General features: G+C 35.2%; 1 protein-coding gene across 4 annotated transcripts in view; it reads left to right on the top strand.

The window, feature by feature from the left end:
- ADAM10 (ADAM metallopeptidase domain 10) overlaps nt 1-23518 on the top strand; it is a 141294-nt gene that overhangs the window by 14296 nt on the left and 103480 nt on the right. For 3 of the 4 annotated variants that reach the window (XM_079125886.1, XM_079125885.1, XM_079125887.1), the window contains exon 2: nt 16999-17149. In XM_079125886.1, the coding sequence (XP_078982012.1) occupies nt 16999-17149 (151 nt within the window). Of the gene's footprint in view, nt 1-16998; nt 17150-23518 lie in introns of those variants that run through there. The other variant, XM_079125888.1, reaches the window with a different exon arrangement.

Below are 23518 nucleotides of genomic sequence, written 5' to 3'. Positions count from 1 at the left end.
TATGTGGTTATTTTTAAAGTTAAATTAGATAATGCATTCATTAGTAATTGTAGCCATAATTTATTGAATTGTTTCATAGTATGTGTTGTACTCTCCTATAAGCATTTTGTATGTAAACTTAATCCATATAACAACACTCTTAGGCACAAAGTACTGCTATTTCACCCATTTTTACAGATGGGAAAACAGGCACAGAGAAGTAGGTATCAACTCTGTTCAAAAAGTTGTTGAAAAATGATAGTGTTGTATGCTACATGAATAATTGCAGAGACACATACACAAATGCATTTATTTCATCAATAAAATAACTTAATTTTCCTTATGTGGTGAATAGATCTATAATTTTTTTTTTTTTTTTTTTTTGATACTGGGGATTGAACCCAGGGTTTTTACTACTGAGCTACATCTCCAGACCTTTTTAATTTTTATTTTGAGAGAGGGTCTTACTGAGTTTCTTAGTTGCTGGGTTGAGCATGAATTTGTGACCCTCCTGCCCCAGCCTCTTGAGTTTTTGGGATTACAGACATGTGCCATGCACCTGGCTATGATAACTTTTTAACAAACAAATTGCATATCGTAAATGCTAGGTCTCTTAGAAATTATAATTCTTGGTTGAGTAATCGTAGGACCACATGTGTTCTAACAATTGGGTTATGACTCTGTTAATTAACAGGATTTAGCCTGCTTTCTTTATAAAATAAATGAAAATGGAAAAGTTCCATAATTATATTAATATTTTTAAGCACCTATTTTGTACCTGACTGCTGTAGGTGCTAAGAGTACATATTAGTGAACAAAATAAAGTCTTTGTTTTTCAGTTCATGTTCCAGTGGTGGTGTTGGGAGTATATGTTAATTAGAACTGATATGAAGAAAAATAAAGCAGGATATTAGGATGAGGATGACAGGGATATGCTTTTTTAGATAGGATGATCAGAGAAAGCTTTTGGGGGAGAAAATGAGTGGGTAGCTCAATGATGTGCAGGTCAGTTCTGCTTTGAGGGAAGATGTTCCAAATAAAGAGAGAAAAAAAGACTAATGTGGCTATAACACATAAAGTAAGGGAAATGTGGTAGAAGATAAGAGAGGTATGGGAGTTGAGTGGGAGAATGCAGACCCTTTTAAGGATGATGTTAAGTTGTAAGCCATAATTAGGACTGTGAGTGAGTTGGGAGGCCTTTGGAATGTTTTAGCAGAGGAGTGACATGTGTCTTTTCTTGAACAGCCATTAAGAGGCAGGAATGGAAGCAAAAAAAAAAAAAAAAAACACTAGTCATTTATTATGATCTTTGGCTGTCTAGACACTTTGGAACATTGTTGTGTTTGGCACATTATCAGCCTTATGAGTTCCATCAACGTAATTCAAATTCTTAGACTTTTATTTGCAATGAGGAAACAGGCATGTAACCTAGTTTTTGAACTGGGCACCTTCGATCAAATCATCTCTGGAGGCTTGGATTCTGAAGTGAACAGACATGTTTGCTTCCTGAAGTTTTGGCAGTAGTATGCATCCTTTAGTCAATTTTGACACCCCCCCCCCAAATATTTTTAGTTTGTGTTTTGGCATAAAGACATTGAAGATGCAACAGTGTTAATATTTTTCCAGTTTTGAGAGGGAATTATGATGGATACTGGCTTCTAGGAATTACCTGGGTAGTGTTAATGAATGTGAAAGCGGGAAGGGTTTCAGTATTATTTTTAAGTAAATAAGGAATTGGAGTAGACAACTTGACATTGTTACTTCAGATGAGAGAATATTGCATGAGAAATGTAGGAATCAAATAAGATCAGGCTGAACTCCAACTGGTGGACTTAAGCGATCTTCCTTTCTCTGCCTCTTGCTTAGCTGGGACTTCAGGTGTGGTCCACCGTGCCCACCTCTGATTTGTGATTTCTCTTGATTTGTTTGATATTATAAAAGCAGTGATAATGTTAGTATCAGAGCATGCATATTTATACATAGAACCCGGACTGGGAGAGACTCTAGCATATCACAAGGATCAGGACTAGAGTAGATGATAAGGAAATGGAGTAGACAGTTAGGCAACTTGACAGTTGGGAAATCAGGAAGATCTGTAATAAGGAGATATCTTATACCAAAGTGAGTGGAGCAGAGGCTAAGCCCTGTTTAGACAGAGATGGGTGAATTTGTAACATTTCTCAGTGAGATCTGATGACAGAACTGCATTCTGTCTCTACTTTTTGAGCTCTTGACTGGTAGCTAAAGTGTAGGAATAGACCTCAGTTGAGTAGGTCCAGACTCTGCATGTGGGAACAGGCAATTTTGTGGTATCTGACTGAGGTAAGTAGTACAAGGGTTGGGGATTGGCCAGGGCTCCTGTGGAGTGAACCATGCCAATTTCATTTTCTAGCTGTGGAAATCAAGGGTATACATATATATTTTTTGGTCTACAAAAAGTATATTCTTTTTTAGTATTTCATCATGTTTTTCAACATCTTAAAGGTAGATTTCAGTGCAGTTTTTGAAAGATCTGTGCCATGTGCTGTATTTTGACTTTTTTTTCTTTTTAGGTTATTGTAATTACTTCAGAAACACTAATGTGACTGACTTTGTTTATGATGAAGATAATAGAATTGCTGTAGATTATCTTGAAATATTTTTTTTGCCCTGTATTGGGGATTGAATCCAGGGGTGCTCTACCATTGAACTACTCACAGCTATTTCTGTCTTTTTCTTTTTCATTTCCTTCCTCCCCTCACCTCCTGTCAGTACTGGGAATTAAACCCAGGGATTTTTACCACTTGGTAGCATCTGCTCTTCCCCATCCATTTTTTATTTTGAGACAGGGCCCTCACTAAGTTGCCCAAGGCTTACCTCAAACTTGCAATTTTGCTGCCTTATCCTCCTAAGATTACAGGTGTGCATGTAGATGCCTGTCCTTCCTAGAATATTTTTTGAGGCAGAATCTCATTAAATTGGGGAATGCTGGCCTTGAACTTGTGATCCTTTTGTCTCAGCTTCCCAAGTAGCTGGTATTTCAGATGTGCACACTATGCCCAGCTATCTTGTAATTCTTGTGACTAAGATTATCTCCTTGGCATTGTCTCCTATTTGCTCTGCAGCCTTGGGCTTGTTACATATCCCTCAAATCTTGATTTTCTTTAAAATTGGCTAATAATTCTTACTTTATAGGTTTTTTGGGTAAAGTGATAAAAACTTTAGTACTACAAAGTTTGGGAGTTAGCAGGTGCTTGATAAATTTTAGTTATATCCAATTCATAAGCATTATTTAATTAAACAAATAAGATGTTTAGTCATAATATTTTTTGTGTATAGTAAGCTATCAGTGTACATTAAAAAAAACTAGAATACTTAAAAAAAAGACAGTTTTGGAATTTTAATTTTTCTCTTTAGAGATGTGAAACATGAAACTGTTTTAGAAAATTTTGTCTTTTAGCCAAAATTTCATTTGAATTTTTAAATACTATATTTTTAAAATAGAAATGGGAAGAATTGGCCTTAGCACAATTTTATAAATATATGAAATGCAACAATGAAAAACTAAAGGTATTCTTTAAAATTGAGAGCAAAGTAAAAGTGCCTTCATTCACTGTTATTCAGTATGATTTGGGGTAGTCCTAGTTAGTATAGTAAGTTAAAAAAAGAGAACTAGGGGTATCTGTGTAACTCAGTGGTAGAATGCTTGCCTAGCATGTAGAGAGGCCCTGAGTTTGATCCCTAGCATGGGGGAGGTAAAATTATAAATAGATAAGTAAGATTTAAATAGAAAAAGTAGAAACAAAATGCCTAGAAAGAGAATAAGAAATATTTTTAGAATTCTGAATGCAAAATCTAGAGGTTCATGATCTCCCTTTAGAGAGACAGAACTAGTAGGATATAGACAAATACATGCAGATATATAGAAGTGGTCATATGAGAGGGAATTATTCAACGAATTGGCTCATGTGATTATAGAGGTCTGCAGACCATGGGATGCTGGTAGTGTGACTTTGGCCAAGTCAAAGTCTCATGAAGGCAGCATATTGTTGGGTCTTTCTTTTTAATCCAATCTGCCAGTCTATGTCTTTTGATTGATGAGTTTAGGTCATTAACATTCAGGGTTATTATTGAGATATGATTTGTATTCCTAGTCATTTGGGCTTATTTTTGATTTTTAACTTGGCTTGGTTTCTCCTTTGAATGGATTTTCCTTTAAGGTAAGTTCCTCACTTTGGTGATACATTGTTGGTTTTCATTTCCTTCTCATGGAATATTTTGTTGAGAATATTCTGTAGGGCAGGCTTTTTATTTGTAAATTCTTTTAACTTTTGTTTATCATGGAAGGATCTTATTTTATCTTCAAATCTGAAGGTTAGTTTTGCTGGATATAGAATTCTTGGTTGGCAACCATGTTCTTTCAGAGCTTGAAATATGTTGTTCCAGGCCCTTCTAGCTTTTAGAGTCTGGGCTGAGAAATCTGCTGATATCTGTATTAGTTTTCCCCTGTATGTAATCTGATGCTTTCCTCTCATAGCCTTCAAAATCCTATCTTTATTTTGAATGTTAGGCATTTTCATTATAATGTGCTTTGGTGTGGATCTTTTGTGATTTTGTGCATTTGGTGTTCTGTAAGCCTCTTGTATTTGATTTTCCATTTCATTCTTCATGTTTGGGAAATTTTCTGATATTATTTCATTGAATAGGTTGTTCATTCCTTTGGTTTGTATCTCTGTGCCTTCCTCAATCCCAATAATTCTTAAATTTGGTCTTTTCATAATGTCCCATAGTTCTTGGAGATTCTGTTCATGATTTCTTACCATCTTCTCTGTTTGGGCAACTTTATTTTCAAGATTAAATATTTTGTCTTCATTGTCTGAGGTTCTGTCTTCTAAGTGGTCTAGTCTTTTGGTGATGCTTTCCATTGAGTTTTTTATTTGGTTTATTTTTTCCTTCATTTCAAGGATCTCCGTTTTTTTTTTTTTTTTTTGTGAATCTCTATCTCTTTGTTGAAAGATCTTTTGCTTCCTGCAGTTGCTCTTTAAACTGTGTATTGGTATGATCATTCATTGCCTGCATTTGCTCTCTTATCTCATCCTTTGTGTCATGAATCATTTTAATCATGTATGATCTGAAGTCCTTTTCTGATATTTCTTCCATCGTACTGTTACTGGATTCTGTTAATATAGAATCTAGTTTTGTTTGGACCATTTTCTTTCCTTGTTTTTTCATGTTGTTCATGTATCTTCTCCTCTAGCAGTGCAGATCTGGGGTATTGTAGTTTCCCCCCTATAGGCTTATAGTGACCTTATAGGTTTCCAAAATTTTTTCTTTAAGGGGAAGATCAATATTAGCATTGCCCAGTTCAGACAGTATGCAGCCCGAAACCAAATAGCCCCTATGAGGATGTTAACTATATTGTCATAATAAACAGAATGAGTTCCATTATTATCTTCAGTATAACAAATAGATTTGCAATAAGGTCTACAGCCTCTAGTGGAGGACAAAGAGGATGTGGAGGGGTATAGGATGTAGCTGTTAATGGGATAAGAAAAGAATATATAGAAGGTCTATATCATAGAAAGAGTGCGAGTGCAATCAAAAGAAGTCGGTTGTTAGCATGGAAAAAGGGAGAAAGAGACTCTGAGGGAACAGGTAAACAAAAGGAAAAGAGTGAGAAAAGTAAAGAAATAAAAAAAAAATGAGGAAAAAGAAACTCTACACTGTAACAGTCATATAATATTCAAACCTCCTAGTTGTCAGTAGCCTGATGTATGAGAGTTAGTTGACAATGAGCTTCCAGTCTCCAGCAGGTGTCTCAGGATGGGATTTGCCCCACCTAAAGATGGGAGATACACCTTCCAGGATTATCCAAGATGGCCGCTCTGACTTCCAAAAGTGTTGGCAAATGGAGAGCTGCAGCTCAGGGTGTGGGTGTGGTCAACTGGAGGTCCTGGAGGCAGGTTGTGCTTGGTTGGGCAGGGGTCCTGGAGGTGGGGTGTTGTAGTGGTTGTGGGGGCAGGGTGCAATCAGTCATTCTGGGGGTCCTGGTGGTAGGGAGCAGTCAGTTGATGTGAGGACCACGAAGGCAGGGAGTGATCGGTTGGGCTGAGGGATCCTCAGGTAGTCCGGCAGGGGTCCTACAAGTCCTGGCTGTTGTCTCAAAATGGTGGCAGCCACATGTAACCAAACCTGCAGGTACTGTGACAGTGAACTTCCAGGTTACAGCAGGCAGCTAGTGCTCCACTGGTGGTCTGTGGTCAGTCTCCTGATGGCTGTCGGACAATTGGGAGGTAAACCTTGGGTGGTGGATGGTGGGTAGGTGAAAGGCAGGCGAAGGAGAGGCAAGTGGCAGGCAAATGGTGGATGGTAGGCGCCAGACAGTGAGCAGTCTGCACTCAAAAAGTAGTCGATATGCTGGCAGACTGCAGGTGATCGCAGTAGACAAATGGGGTAAACAGCAGGGGATCGATAAAGCTGCAAAAACTGCCTCACCAAGAAACAGATATCCTCTGCTTGAAACCAGAGTTACCAAGCGACGAGGAACACAGCCTCCCTCTAGTCTGCCATCTTGGATCCTGCCAAGTCAAAGTCTCAGATGTGGGGAAGTTCATGGTGTAACTCAGTCTGAGGCCAAAGGCCTGAGAACCCAGAGATGGGGACAGTATTGTAGTGTGTCCCAGAGTCCAAAGGTGTTCTGATGTTCAGAGGCTGGAGAAGAAGTGTCTCAGTTCTAGTAGGGAGGGAGGGAGAATGAATGAGTGAGAGAATGAGAATGATGAGAATGAATTTCTTCTTCTCTGCCTTTTTGTTCTGTGTGTTTCTGCCTGATTGGATGGTGCTTGTCTGCATTGATTGGATCAGTGTGTACATCTTCCCCACTCAGTTTACTGACTTAACACACTAATTTCCTTGGAAATACCCTCACAGACACACCCAGAAACAATGCTTTACCAGTTCTCTCGATATTCATTAATACAGTCAAGTTGACACCTAAAATTAACCATCACAGAGGTCCATTGATTTCAGGTTAGTATCCCTATTACAGAGGGAAATTAAGGGGTGGGTTATAATAAACCGTCAATACTAATGAAACCAAGTGTTTAAGTGACTTCCCAAAGATTTGATACCTGTTGTTTAACATTTTGTAATGCTGTTTATTCAGCTCTGCTGTGTGTGAAAGCAAAATGTGTAAATGAATGAGCTTAGCTGTGTAGTAAAAATAACTGTCCTTTGTGTTACAGGTTGGAGACTTGTGCTCTATATTATAGGATACTTTCTGTAATCAGTGTATTACCAGAGACATCGGTTGAGGCACTTTTTTTTTTTTTGCGGGGCTGGGAATCGAACCCAGGGCCTTGTGCTTGCAAGTCAAGCACTGTACCAACTGAGCTATCTCCCCAGCCTGAGGCACTTTTTAAAATTCCTTTGTGTTTTGGACTGGGGATTAAACCTGGGTTGCTTAACCACTGGGGCACATCCCCATCCCTTTTTAAATTTATTTTGAGACAGGGTCCTGCTAGGTTGCTTAAGGCCTTGCTAAGTTGCTGAGGTTGACTTTGAACTTGGAATCCTCCTACCTCAACCTCCTGAGGTGATGGCTCAGTGTGCCATTGCCCAGCTTTAATTACTTTTTAAGTGGTAGCAGTGGTGTGGTACCTAGCCCTAGTAATATACTGTTACACACTGACCATGATGTAGAGGAAAAAAAAAAAAAAAGGATACAAATGTTGGTAGAAGTGAGGGAATTTCTGAATGAAGAAAATTTGCATTGCTTCTCAAACTTTAATATACATCTGTAATCCTCTGGAAATTAGGTAGTCTGGGTTAGAACCTGGGTCACTTGGAGGATCAGTAGATTTATGGGGTTGGAGCCCAAGATTGCACTGTGAAGAATTTTCCTATAGGTACTCATGCTGCTAGTTTTTGAAACAGTTTGAAGAACAATGTCTGTGTGTTAGGAAAATGCAAAATGATACACATGTTAAAAGATTTAATTGGGTAAGGACTGAAACATTAAGAAATCCAAATTTCTAGACTCTGTGATAAAAAGTTAATGACTATCTTGTTATGTGAACACATGGTGAATAGTAGGTTTCCCGATTTTAGTTTTTTAGCTTAAATGTTGAATTGGACATCTCTTCTAAGAAGTTCTTTAAAATGGTCTAGTTGCTGCTTTCCCAACTGATCTTTTTTTTTTTTTTTCTTTTCCCTTGATGTTTGTTTCCTTTGCTGTTCTTTTGGTACCTGTAATCACTAGCTGGCATTTATTCTTTTATTTCCCCTCTCTTTTGTTCCTTATGTCCTATTAGCAAAATATATAGTTATTTAGAAATAATGAATCATTAAAGGATGCCTGATGGTTTATTGGAGCTGAATAGGATGTTGATTTCATTTATTTTATAGAGTGGACAAGTGGGAATATTTTGAGTTGTCTTTGTTTTCTTTGTTGTGGTACTGGGGATGGAACCCAGGCCCTTGTGCATGCAAGGCAGGTAGGTACACTTGGAGCCTACACCCCAGTCCAATTTGTCTTTGCTTTTTTTTTTTTTTTAAGAACTTTTTTTTTTTTTTGTACTGGTGATTGAATCCCAAAGCACTTTGCCACTCAGCTGTATCCCAAGCTTTTTTTTTTTTTTTTTTTTTTAATTTCAAGATAGGATCTCATTAAATTACTGAGACTGGCCTTGAACTTGTGCTCTTCCTGCCTCAGCCTTCTGAGTCTCTGGGATTATAAGTGTTGTGCACCACCAATGCCTGGCTTCTAGAATTTTTTTTATTATAAAAAAATTTATAATTTAGGGAAAAGAAGAAAGAAAGGCCAAGGTACCTTGGTACCTTGATTCAACATTTTTGTTTTTTAAAAAAAAATTAATTCAACTTTATTGAGGTAATTTACATATGATAAAATTTAAAATTATTTTTAAGTGTACAAATCCATGAATTTTGAGAACTGTACATAGTCAAAACTACAGTCATAACAATATTTTATAATCTAGAAAGTTCCCTTTGCTCTTTATAGTTGGTGAAAATACTTTCTGGCTTCTCTTTTGATTTCTTCCTTGACTGATGGGCTATTTGGAAAGTATAAGTTCCTAATATTGGGGATTTTTTCTGGGTATTTGTTAAATTGGTTTAATTCTAAATAGGGAATAAAGATTTCAGTCTTTTAAAATTTATGGAAGCATGTTTTATGGCCTAGAATTAAGGTCTATCTTGGTGAGTGTCTATGTCCCCTTGAGAAGAATATGTATTCTTTTGTTGGATGTTGTAATGTTCTATAAATTATTGGTCAGACTATTTACATTGAAGTTGACAGTGTTCAAATTTTGTTTATACTTACTGATTTTTAACTTTGTTGTTGTTCAGGAAAGATTGTTACAATGGCTAACTCTAAAAGAGATTTGTTTATTTCTTTCAGTCCTTTGTTTTTTATTTTGATGATGAGATTGGGAATTGAATTCTGAGGCACTCTACCACTGAGCCACATCCCCAATTCTTGCTTTTATTTTGAGACAGTGTTTTAGTTAGCTTTTTCACTGCAGTAAATAAAAGACCTGACTAGAATAATTTTAGAAAAGGAAGAGTTTTTGAGGGCTCATGGTTTTAGAGGTCTCGATCCATAGATAGCCAGCTCCATTCCTCCTGGCTTGAGGTGAGGCAGAACATCATGGTGCAAGAGTGTGGTGGAGGGAAGCAGCTCAAATGATGATCAGAAAGCAGAGAGAGAGACTCCACTCTCAAGATACAAAAATATATACCCCAAAGGCATGCCCTCTGTGTCCCACCTTCTCTTGCCACAGCCTACATACCACTCACTTAATCTCTTATCAGGGGATTAATTCATTGATTGGGTAAAGGCTCTCATAACACAATCATTTCTCCTCCAAACCTTCTTGCATTGTTTCATACATGAGCTTTTGTGGACATCTCACATCCAAACCATAACAAAGAGTGTCTCACTAAATTGCCCAGGCAAGCCTTGAACTTGTGATCCTCCTGCCTCAGCTTTCTTGAATACCTGGGATTATATGCTTGTGCCACCATACCTGGCTTAGTTCTTTAGTTCTATCAAGTTTTTCTTTATGTACTTTGAAGTTTGATTATGTACATACATAAGTAGGATTATAATGTTCTCTTATTTTTTACCTTGTAATTTATTCATTCTTTATTCACTTGATTGAGAGCTTTCTTACTGTACATATTATGTTTCACCTCAACTTTTTTTGGCACTGGGGATTGAACCCATGGGTGCTTAACCACTGAGCCACATCCTTAGCCCTTTTTTATATTTTATTTTGAGACAGAATTTCACCAATTTGCTTAGGGTCTTGCTAAATTGCTGAGGCTGGCTTTGAACTTGTGATCCTCCTGCCTCAACCTTCTGAGCTGCTGGGATTACAGGAGTGCACCACCACACCTAGCTATGTTTATCCCAGCTTTGTTCACAACTGAGTTCAGGGGGGTTTCTTTGGTTTTCTGTGCTCAAGTTTGCTCAGTTGCTGCAATTGCTGTTGGTTTGTTTTCTTTTAGGATCAGGGTGGGTGCTTTTTTAAAACAATTTTTTTTTTAAAACATACTTTTAGTTGTTGATGGACCTTTATTTTATTTATTTTTATGTGGTGCTGAGGATCGAACCCAGTACCTTACACATGCTAGGCAAGCACTCTACAACTGAGCCACAACCCCAGCCCAAGGTTGGTGCTTTTATATAAAATTTTATTTTAAATTTCTTCTGCAATTTTCCCGTTGGATTCTTTACTTTGCATAATTGTAGCAGCATCCAAATATTACCACAACAAATCTTTCTACTCCATTATCCCATGATCTTCCAGTTCTGCCTTTCCCTTCCCAAGTTTGGTGGGCTTTGACGTTGTGGTCACGGGGATGAATCTGTACCATCAGTTCTTTCCTGCTACCATTAAGGGCCTTGCATTTGCTTGTTGAATTAAGAAATGTTCTTCTTTATCCCTCACGGTTTTTTTGTTTGCTTATATTGAAGTTTACTTTATCTGATATTACTCTAACCACTCCATCTTTCTTTGGGTTAGTGTTTGGATAATATATTTTTATTCATTCTTTATCTTTGACCCATCTTTGAGTTGTGTTTAAAGTGTCTGTTAGACAGTATATATTTATATTTCCTTTTAAGAAAAATAGCAAAATGATAGTTCTGCCTTTTGTTATGTTTACTTTTAATTGTTGATATGACTGATTTTAAAACTATCATCCTGTTTTCATCTGTTCATAGTTACTTTCCCCTGTTCTTTTCCTAAATTCTTTGGGACTTAACTTTCAAAAAAGATTCTCTCTTTCTGTTATTGACTTATGCAATGTAACTATTCTTCATTTTTAAAAATAAAATTTTCTAATATCTTTTTTCTAATTTTAGATGCTGATAGTTATTTGTTTTATTCATTTATTTATATGTGGTGCTGAGAATCGAACCCAGTGCCTCACACATGCTAGGCAAGCGCTCTACCACTGAGCCACAACCCCAGCCCCTATTTGTCATTTTTTAAAGAGGTTGTTTCTAGGGTGTGCAATATATATCTATAACTTATCACTGTAGACTTTCAGGTAATATTATTCACTTTGTGTGTGGAGGGGTATTGAGAATTGAACCCAGGGCCTCATGTATACTAGGTAACACTCTACTACTGAGTATATCCCCAGCTTTAAAAAAAATACATATATATGTGTGTGTGTATGTATATAATACAGGGATTGAACCTAGTGGCATTTAATCACTGAGCCATATCCCCAGTTCCTTTTTATTTTTTATTTTGAGATCTGGTTCACTAATTTACTTAGTGCCTTGCTAAGTTGCTAAGACTGACTTTGAACTTGCCATTCTCCTGTGTCACTGGGATTACAGATGTGTACCAGCACACCTGGCCCCTATTATTCTACTTCATATACAGTGTAAATAAAGTTAAATTGTGTTGTGAATGTTGTATATTTTTATACTGTGTGTCATAAAAGCCACAGTACATCATTTATAAAGAAAATACGGTCACTTTAAAATAGATTAAAAAAGGAAAAAACCGCATTTTCTCATACATTTATCATTTCTATTACTATTCTTTGTGTCAGTATGAATTTCCATCTAGTATTCTTATTGCCTGGAAAATTTCCTTTTCCGTTTCTAGTAATGGTTAAGTATTAATTGTTAAGCTTTGAAGTCCAAAAAAGGCTTCATTTCATCCTCCTCCACCCTTGATTTGTGAAAGATATTTTCAATGGTTGTAGAATCTTTGGCTGAGAAAGTTTTGCATACTTCAACATCTTTTGACTTACCTAGAGTTGCGCTGTCATTTTTATCCTTGTTCTGTATGTCATATGTCTTTTATTCTGGTTTCCTTTGTATTTCCCACCCATAGTTCATTTTAGTGTATATATTTAAATTTATTATTATTCTTATAAATATACTTTTTTTGTCCTCTAGTTTCAACCATTAGCCTGTGATTTACTTTAAAAAAATTTTTTTTAGTTGTAGATGGACACAATACCTTTATTTTATTTTTAAGTTTTATGTGGTGCTGAGGACCAAACCCATGCGTCACATATGCTAGGCAAGTGCTCTACCTCTAAGTCACAATTGTAGTCTCCTGTGATTTACTTTTGTGTGATTTTCTTTTATATTTTTCTTGGATTGTGTTGATTATCTTAGGTTTACAATTATGTTTTTCACTTCCCTGCATTATGTTTATTTTACAGTATGCTCCTTAACCTGTAAAACATTTATTTTAATTAATTAACTAATTAATTAATTAATTTTTTGTGTGTGGTTTTGGGTATTAAACCCAGGCCCTTGTACATGCTAGGTAGACAATCTACTACTAAGCCTATATCCCTGGCCCTTTAAAAATTTTTTAATTTTGAGGCAGGGTCTTGCTAAATTGCTAGGGCCTCATTAAATTGCTGAGTTTAACCTTGAAGTTGTGACCCTCTTGCCTCAGTGTCCCTAGTTTCCAGAATTACAGGTATGTATCACATCACTTAGCACGATCATATACAATCTTTTTGAGAATTCCAGGGTTCTGTTCTCTTTTGAGATATTTAAAAATGTGAATCGCATGACTTCTGAGGGTTAGGGGCAGTGTCAGAAGTCCAGTGTGCTATGCTTTCCTAGATTTTCATTAGAATGTTCTGTTTATTTGACTCCTTGTTTGAAATATTATATCACTAGGTTATTATACCCAGTGTTTAGTACACTGGCTCTCTTGGAAAAAAGAAGAATAATTCTCTGATATATAGCCTTTTCTAATTTCAGAAGTATAAATATTCCCTCTCCAGCTGATTTCAAGCTACCAACATAGTATCATCAGGCATGGAGTTGGGAAGGGAATTGGTACTTGTGACCTGTATCAACCAGCTCAAGCATACACTAGTTATTTTACTTGGTTTCATTTCTTCAAGTTTGTTTTTGGTGTTTATATGTGGGGAGAAGGAATACTTTTTATATAATTCCCTCCTTCCCCTCTTCATGTCATTAATATTGAGATGGAGAAATTATAACAGTTTTCATATATTAACATTTTTTTCACATTACTGAGATCATCTAAATATTGATATTGAGGTATAATTAACAGAAACATTCATTAGTCTTACATAGAAGATAATGATGTGGCCTTCATAGCTACGCATTCTTACATAGCATTTTTACCTTTCTCAGTTAAATTTCATGAGTCATATCCTAGGTCAATTGTAAAGAAAAACATTATTCAGGTCCTTTGCCAGTGAAAGTGAACATTATGTGCTTTATAAAATTACTTTCTGAGGGATAGAGAAAAGATGACTTTGTTTAATAACTTCTCCAGTAATGTTCCATCTATGTAAATAGTTGAGCTGTATCACGAGTCTTTCACTAGAACAGAAAGTTATTGTTTTAAGTTATCAGAGGTGGCAAAATATTTTATCTGAACTGGGCATTGAAACTTTTTTGGCTGGTGAATGTTGCTTACTGGTAGAGCACTTGCCTAGCATGCCTGTGGCCCTGGGTTCAGTTCCCAGCATCAGAAAACAAACAAAACCCAAAGCACAAATAAAAAGCCAGAAACTTGGTAATTTTATTCTGTATTTTTAGTGCTCTCATGTTTTGATAGTGACCCATCATGTGAGATCATGTGTTGAATTTTTCACTTCTTACATGGGAGTTCAAAAAGTTTAGAGTTAATGTGCAAGGCCCTTGGTTCAGTCGCCAGCATCCCCTCAAAGGTTGAGGTAGAGAAATTATGAAATACTGTTTTAGTATGTTATCTTAACACCCTCCAGAATTTTGGATTTTTGGATTAAGGGTGCTCAATTTATATTAAAACTGAAGTGAGCTTGGGATAAGTTAAAGATCTATATACCTTGAACCCTAAAAGAATCACTAAAGTAGCCAAAGATTTGTAGATAATAAGCTGACAAAAAGATAAAATGGAATAAAATAATAATTAGTCTAAAAAAGGCAAGAAAAGCACAAAAGGGAACAAAGAGCAGATGATGACACAAAAGAAAATAAGCAAGATGATAGACTTAAACCTAATCATATAGTAACCACTTTATTTTTCATTTCTTTTTAGTTTTAGTGGTTCTGGGGATCCTCACACTTGGTAGGCAAGTGCTCTACCACTGAACCATGTTCCCAGCCCAGAACCATTTTAAGTGTAAGTCATCTGAACACCTTCAATTAAAAGGTAGAGATTGCCAGATTTAGTAAGAAGCAAGACCCAACTATATGCTGCCTACAGGAACTCATTTCAAATATAAAGACAAAGATAGATTAAAAGTAAAAGGATAGGTCTGGGCATGGTGTTGCACGCCTGTAATCCCAGCAGCCCGGGAGGCTGAGGCAGGAGGATCTTGAGTTCAAAGCCCATCTCAGCAAAAATGAGGCATTAAACAATTTGGTGAGACCCTTTCTCTAAATAAAATAAAAAAAGGGATAGGGATGTGGCTCAGTGGTTGAGTGACCCTGAGTTCAATCCCTGGTTACCCCCAGGCTACCCCCATGCCTCCAAAAAAAAAAAAAAAAAAGGATAGGAAAAAGATATACTATGCTTGTCAAAAGAAAAAAAATGAAATGACTATGTTAATGTTGATAGATTTTAGAGCCTAAAATATTATAAAAGAATAAAGAAGGCCATTTCACAATGCTACAGGTATGAATTAATTCAAAAGGCATAATAAACAGGTATATAAACGGAACTTCAAAAATATATGAAACAACTACATGAAAAAATGAAGTTACAATCATAAACAGATTTTAGTTCTCCCAATAACTGAACAAGTAGAAAATTAGTAAGGATGTAGAAAACTAGAAAAATACTGTTGACCAACTTTACCTGATGGACATTTATAAACTACTCCAACAGTCAGAGTAGCTAGATTGACATTTCCATAATACTCACCCAACAACAGCAGAGTTCACATTCTTTTCAAGTGCATATATTCTATGGCTATAGAGGAATTACATTAAAAGTTAATGACAGGGTTGGGGTTGTGGCTCAGTGGTAGAGTGCTGGCCTAACCTGTGTGAGTCACTGGATTCAATCCTCAACACCACATATAAATAAATAAAGATATTGTGTCCACCTACAACTAAAAAAAAAAAATTAAAAAAAGTAAATGACAGAACTATAGGTGAAAATTCTCAATATTTGGAAATTAAACAACAGACTTATAAATAACACATGATCAAACAGGAAATCAAAAGGGAACTTAGAAAGTATGCTGAACAGAGTGAAAATGGAAATGTAGCATAATAGAATTCCTGAGTCGCTGCTAAAGCAGTATGTACAGAACACATATTTATAGCACTAAACACCTATGTTTGAAAAAAGGTCTTGAATTGACTGCCTTACCTTATGAAAGTAAAAGGAGAAGGGCAAATTAAATTCACCATAAGCAGAAGGAATAATAAAGATTGAAGTGAAAACAAAATACAAAAAAAAAAAAAAAAAGAAAAATCAAAGGAATTAAATGGTATTGTTTGAGAAGGTCATAAAATTGATACGTTTCTAGCTATTCTGCTCCAGAAACAGAAGAGAGAAGGTAGTTTATATCAGGAATGAGAAAGGTAACATCACTATAGATCCAAAAGATATAAAAAAGTAATATTATGAATAACTTTATTTCCATAAATTCAACAGTGTGGGTAAAATTTAGAAATTCTTACCAGAGTCCACTCAGGAGAAAATGGGTGGCCTGAATAGCTTTTTATCTACTTATGAAATTGAAATTGTAGTTAAAAATGTATCCACGAAGAAAACTCCAGGCCAAGATGGCTTCACTTGTTAATTTTAACAAATGTTCAAGGATGAAATAATACAAATTCTACATAAATTTGTTTAGAAAACTGAAGAAGAAAGAATACTTTGCACCCCTTTTTTTTTAACCTTATAACAAAACTTGGCAAAGATAATACAAGAAATGAAAACTAAAAACTGGTATCTCTCATGAACATGGAAAATAAAAATTCTAAACAAAATTGTAACAAACTGGGCTGGGGAGATAGCTCAGTTTGGTAGAGTGCTTGTCTTGCAAGCACAAGGCCCTGGGTTTGATCCCCAGCACCGCTAAAAAAAAAAAAAAAGAAAAAAAAAAAAGTAACAAATTGAATTAAAAAATAAGGCCAAGTGTCATTTATCTCAGGAATGCAAGGTTGGTTTAACATTAAAAAATCAGTTAATTCATGCTATTAACAAAAGGAAAGAAACTAAGATTATCCTAAATAGGTATAGAAAGAGTAGGTGACAAAATCAGCATCTTATAGGTTTAATCTGCAAAGTCTGATAAAAGTGAACTTCCTCCATTTAATATAGGACATCTAAGACAAGCCTACATCTAATGCCCAAACTTATGTGTGGTTGAAATTACACTCTAGTAAGTTTTAAAAATGTAGAGTAATATTAGTGGAAGATTCATAATATTATTACTGGAATTAGTGGGACAGTTGTTTCATACATATTCATAGATATTTTAGTGATCATGTTAGAACTAGAAGGGGCCTTCAGGATGATGCTAATTCAAATTGTTGTCTATTTTGTATAGGTCAGTATGGAAATCCTCTAAATAAATACATTAGACATTATGAAGGATTATCTTACAATGTGGATTCATTACACCAAAAACACCAGCGTGCCAAAAGAGCAGTCTCACATGAGGACCAGTTTTTACGTCTAGATTTCCATGCCCATGGAAGGTGAGTAAATTTATTGCTGTGTTTGAAGTTTTCCTTTGTTCAGTCTAAAAGAAGAAATTTATACTCTTTTTTTCTTTTTCTCAAAGAAAAAGTCCCCGTATGGAAATTTAGTCTCCATAGGAATTTGGTATATACATTAAAAAATGTCTTCAAATGGATTGCCCTTTTATACGTTAAAGGAAACAACCAATTTTAAATGTTTTTGAATTATGAATCAGATTTTATATATGTTATAGAAGATATATGCCTTTAAAGAAGATTCTGTATTCACAGTTTCCTACCACTTTTATGTTTTCTGGTCAGTATATATATCTTCTTGTGCCAACAGAAAAGATAACTCTATGCTGTTGAATAAGTCATTTGATTTCTCATTGACTCAATTTTATGTTCTAAAATAACACCTGTTATTACGTGCTATACTGGATTCAATCTGAAACAGAATTCTTAACAGATAAAGGACAGCCAGGGTCTAAAAATTATTGAGTGCCTTTTGTGTTCTTTATTTAAAAAAATATTTTTAAGATGTTGTAGACATTTATTTTATTCATTTATTTATATGTGGTGCTGAGAATTGAACCCAGTGCCTCACACATGCCAGGCAAGCACTCTACCCCTGAGCATAACCCCAGCCCTGCCTTTTGTGTTCTTAATGCTTTATGTGCATTTTCTTATTAATCTTCTCAACACCAAGAAAGGTAAGTATTTCTTTGTATCTGAGGAAACTAAGGCCCAGAGAATTTAAATAATTTAACTTACATAGTGCATATTCAAAATCCTGTTTTTTTTTTTTTTTTTTTCCTTCCCTCCCTTTCTCTCTGTTGGCATACTTAGATATGAAATCTTTTGATATCTTTGTTGGGCCCTCTCTTGCCTGCAATAATTATCAAATCTATTCTTTTTATACTGGTATAACCTGGATTGAGACCTATGTTATTCACTTCCCAATAGGTTTCTCAGTTTCCATTCTATCATTAAAGCTAGTCTACATACTACTACAAGTATGACTCTTCCCTACATGCTTCCAATTTCATGGCAGCTTATTGAACCAAAGGCTTCCATTATTAGCTAGGTTCCTAATTTGCCTTTAAGGTTTCTTTGTAAATTAATCAGAGCATGTTATTCTAAGATTAACTTTATTCCATCTCCTAGCATCAAATGTCTTTTTCACCCAGAATGGTCTGAGTGTTTGCTGTATATGTACAATTTTTTCTCTGTGGCATTTACCTAAAATCCCTGATTATATTTTAACATACAATTCAACTTCTGCCTCTTACACATTTTACCCCTTCCTCTGAACTTTAAAATTCCTTATATGTGCCATTGGTATTTGATTTGTGTTCTCTTCATTTTCATGTGTGTACTCTTTATTTTTCTACAGCTGTGTTTTTTGTTTCTCATGTGCAAGCACCCTGGTTACCATTTATTATTGTCCATTATATTGCATATATAGTATACAGGTGCTTAGGAAAGATTTTCTTTTCTTTTTAAATTGTTTTTATTTTTCAGTATTGGGAACTGAACCTTTGAACTCCATTCCCAGTGCTCCCCATCCTGTTTTTCTTTTTCTTTTTTCTTTTCTTTTTCCATTTTATTTTATTTTATTTTATTTTATTTTGAGAAATGGTCTTACTAAGTTGTTGAGACTGACCCTGAACTCACAATCCTCCTGCCTCAACCTCCTAAGTTATTGGGATTACAAGTGTGCACCACCATACCCAGCAGAAAAGATTTTAATGGATTAAAAAGTCAGATAATTAGAAATGCTATAAAACTTATAAATTATTTTTATAATATATAAAAAAGTATTTTGCCTGTGAGAGTAAGTTTATTATTTAATTTAACATATTTTCCATATTACAATAGCAATTCATGTAAAATTTTATGATTCTTCAGTTCAGATACTTAAAAATGACCCGTTCTTTATTAGTACTATGAAATAATGAGCAATTATTAGCCTTCATAAGTTTTTAGTGATCTCTTAAAATATACTTAATATTATACTCCGATGTGGTCTGATTATTAAAAGGAGATTCTAGTTGCCCGTGATTTTGATACCACATTCCTATTACATCTTTAGATTTTTATTAGTTTTATCACATATTGCATATTATATGACAAAACCAGATCTCTAGCTTCTTTGTGTGTGTGTAAACAAATGAGAGAGATGATAAGAGTAAGTATCCAAAACATTTGACTGCTAGTTAAAAATTACTTAGTCTACCTGGGGATGATGGAAAGATAAATCAAACATAGATCTGATAGGAACAGTAAATGTGCACAAGTCATTGGATAAGAGAAAAATAGATATTTAAAGGAGGAAGTGTTAGGGGCTGTGCCATGTTGACCGTGCCAGAACGGCGCCTGATCACATCGGCAGCGAGGAGGTTAATTGACATAAGCACACTCAGGTGATGTATCATCCAGGCACACAGTGTATGCGCGTGTGTTCTCAAGTACTCCTAATTGTGCCTGCTCGGACATCTAGCGTCTGGCCTAATCTTTGCATAAGAGGCGTGGCCCTGCTCTCCGCCTCCTGGAGGTTATATAAGCGTAGGCAGATCGAGACAGCGCAACACACACAGCAGCTAGCAGGAATAGGGCAAGAAGAAAGAAAAGACAGCGGAGCAGCACCTAGCAGAAAGAAAGAAAAGCAGAGCAGCAGCTAGCAGAAAGAAGCGGCAAGAAGAAAGAAAAGATAGCACAACAGCAGCTAGCAGAAAGCGGTGGAAGGCAGATCGCAGAGCAGAGAACTGAGACGCATCACTAAAGCACCTTAGGTAGACCCACCCTTAGTTCACAGGATGCAGGACGCACCAGTTAAGAAGCAGCAGAAAACTAAGAAGACATAGATATCTCTGAAAGCAAAGTCTCTCTCTCTCTCTCTCTCTCTCTCTCTCTCTCTCTCCTCTCAAAGCAAGTAAGCCTCATTTCCTCTATCCTCTATAAACAAGCAAGCAAGGAAGCAGCCCAGAGATAGAAGTGGCTCAGTTTCCACTCCACCACCCATAAGACCCGTGCAAATATCCACGGATTTGGTACCACAAAGAGCCAGCGACAAGGAAGAATTTCTGATTGAGGCTCTAAACAAAGGGCCTGGAACTAGAAAATCTTATGTCAATTAGCCTCATGTGCATTGATCATCTTAGGGTACTTTTAACAGAAATCTGTTTAATTAACTCTATAAACATATTACATTTTCTATAATTGATCCAATTTCAGATATTTTGTTTTTTCAACTGGTATATTTGAATATTCACACTCACAGGATTTGGCCCTAAAAGTTGTTTTTTGTAATTTTCATAGTTAAAAATATGTTGGTTTGATTGTTTAACTTTTCCCTTTCCTTGAAATAGGCCTACAAAATGATTGGATTAGTGTGTTTGATTTCCTTATGAGGTCTCTCTTCCTCCACTGTAGATACAATAAATACCAGTTTGGTACACCATATTTCCTCCTAATAGGATTTGTGTCTGTATGCAAATAATTACTTATTTGGAAAACGATAATTTGCATTGTATTTTAAATTTTTTTGTATTTATATTCGTATTTCTTATGAATGTAGTGTAGGGAAGACTTGTGAGCTGCTGTAGCCTGTCCTATAAAATATGTTGTATCTTATGTACTGTGGCTAGACTTGTTATCTATTTTTCATCCTTTTAAAATATAAAGAAGAGTCTGTTTCTCCTGTTCACATAGGAGGACTACTCCAGAATCAAATAATCAACTTAATCAATTACAGAATACGTTACATATTGTGCAGTTAACTTAAATATACAAAGACAAATATACTTGAAAAGGGTTCTGTTGAGACAGATAATTATGACTTATATTTGAGTTCTAGCCCAGACTCTGTGTATGTTCCAGTACTAAAGTAATTCTTTGTGCTTATTTTATTTCTAAGCACATGAACCAACAGACTTCTTTCAACTTTGCTTTTAAATTTCCTAAATAACATAGTATATATTACATTGCAGGTTTACAGTTACTGAATAAATGTTTAGATTCTTCCAAACCCAGAATCTTAAGAATTCCATGAAAAGCTATTGCTCTTGAAATAAAGTTATAAAGTTGCTTGAAAATTAAAGTTCTATTTGAGCTAGTGCTACAGTTGTTGAGGAAAGAGGTGTTTTAAAACAAAATATTTTGAAAATAGGTACTAGGATAAAATAGATCTCTTACCTATGCTTAGAAACAAAGAATCAATTTTCTAGATTTCTGGAATGGCTTCATTTGGGTGAGCTCTGATAAATGGGATTGCTCACTGCAATGTTGTGTTGTATGTAAGTTATAGTATTTATCACATTTTATGATAACTGTTTATAAGCCTATGTCCCTTGTTCCTTATGAACTTGAAATATAGAACCTGAGTTTTATTCACTTTTTTTTACATGGATGATAATCATTTAAATTATACTGAGGGAAGTAAGAAGGAGGGAAGGAAGAAGGAATAAGAGTTATAAGCATAAATTGCTGACAGGGGAAGTATATAACCAGTATTTTTGTTTAGGATTGGCCTAATCATAGAATTTAATCAAAAATAAAAATAAACCATCCATTGCTCATGGCATATTTAATTTGGTGGATAGTGAGATAGGTTTTCTACTGACATATTGTACGCTCTGTAATATCTCATCCTCTGCAGCAGTTGGTTTTCTTTATTGCTCCCTGCCCACAATTCTGGGAATTGAATCTGGGGTCTCATGCATGCTAGGCAGTCATTCTACCTCTGAACTACAACGCCCCAACTCCATAGCAGTTGTTCTTAATTGCTAAGTAGTAGGCAGATTTATCATATTATGAACAGACAGAATTTTAATAATAGTTTCAGAACATTTGTTTTCTCTTAATCCTTGAATTCATGCAGAAAGTGTATATGAACATGTTAGTAGGGGCCATATTTCCTTTAGTCTTCTTAAATACTAGTATTCTTTAGTCTTCTTAAATACATGTTGTATTCTGCCTAAATTATCATATATTCCTGGCTTAACTATCAAGTATTCCTGACTTGACTATCATGTATTTTAGCCTTGCCATGATACCAGTGAACTATAACTGCTTTAGGAATTTTGCTAGTGTGATTTTTGTAAAATCCAGGTTTAATATTGTTTATAATATAATATAATTATAATATATAATTCTGTAATATAGTCTTGGTTCTACATAATATGACAATATTTCTTTGAGTTAGTTTGGAGGTATCTTGGTCTTTACCTCTGTCCTATCATGAATTAGGTAGCAGAAACTTTGACCTCTTTAGACAAGCCAACACATTCAAAGGACCATATGTAAGAATCCAGAAAGCATAATTGGATGCCTGCTTTTTTAAAAAGGGGGTAGAGAATAAATTCGAATTGTGTATAAATGCTATTGTTGTGGGTGTGGAAAAACAAAAGCAGGAAAACACTGACTTGTTCAGTTAAATTTATCCCAGCAAAATTTGAGCAAATATCAGTAAAAATTCCCAAAGGGAAAAACGGTATTTCTTTTGTACTTAGTTTGTGTCAGGTACTATATAGCCAATGTTGTTTAAGTACACTTCACAGTGATGTCTCAGTAGTGGATATTTTAGGATATAGTATATTTTGTTCTTTATTGTTTCCTCTATATAGAAATTAAAATTCTAGTAAATATGTTTTTAAAGAAATCTGAAGGAATGCTCTTTGCTTGAATTTCTGAAACATAAAAAGCCAGAGTTGTTGAGTTCATGTAAATTTTGTATGACTTAAAGCATGTAAATTTTGTGTGACTTAAAGGTTATATGAATTTTATATGACTATAGGTTCCTGGGAACTGATCATTGCTTTGAGTTTAGCTTCATAGATATGATTTTAACATGAAATATTTTTCTCTTACATGTTTTGAAAGCACTAACCAGGGATTGCCTGGGAATGAATTTTTTTTTATTCAACTGCATTTTCTTCTTCCTGCTTTGAAAAGGGAATTGAAGAAAAGAGTATAAAAGTGTTTTTCTGGCTGTTTTTAATTCTTTGGATAAATCCTTTCCTCTATAAAATAATCTCAAACAGGCTTGAATCAATTGCTTGGTTATTGGTATTGCTAGTAACTTAAGTTTCTGAGGTTGTTGGCCTGGATAGTGAATGTCAAAAATTAGGCATATGTGTAGTAGAGAAGCCTATCTGTTATTTTCCTTAATTGTAAGTTATATTTCATACTGAAACGTTGCCCTTGCAATTGAGTCTTGTGAAATAAGTACTCTAGCTGTGATTTAATCCAAGTTTATGGCTAAGTTTGATTTTTTTCCTGTTCTTTAAGTGATTAAGTCCCATGTCAGGTTGTTTTGCTACTTCTTAATATAGTAAGGATTTTATCTAAAATTTCTTTAAATGTTTATCCTGTTTCCTTACACTT

The sequence above is a fragment of the Sciurus vulgaris genome, assembly GCF_902686455.1.
Source record: "Sciurus vulgaris genome assembly, chromosome: 2".
In the NCBI taxonomy this organism is placed as follows: domain Eukaryota; kingdom Metazoa; phylum Chordata; class Mammalia; order Rodentia; family Sciuridae; genus Sciurus; species Sciurus vulgaris.
This window is presented reverse-complemented; position numbering and strand designations above follow the sequence as displayed.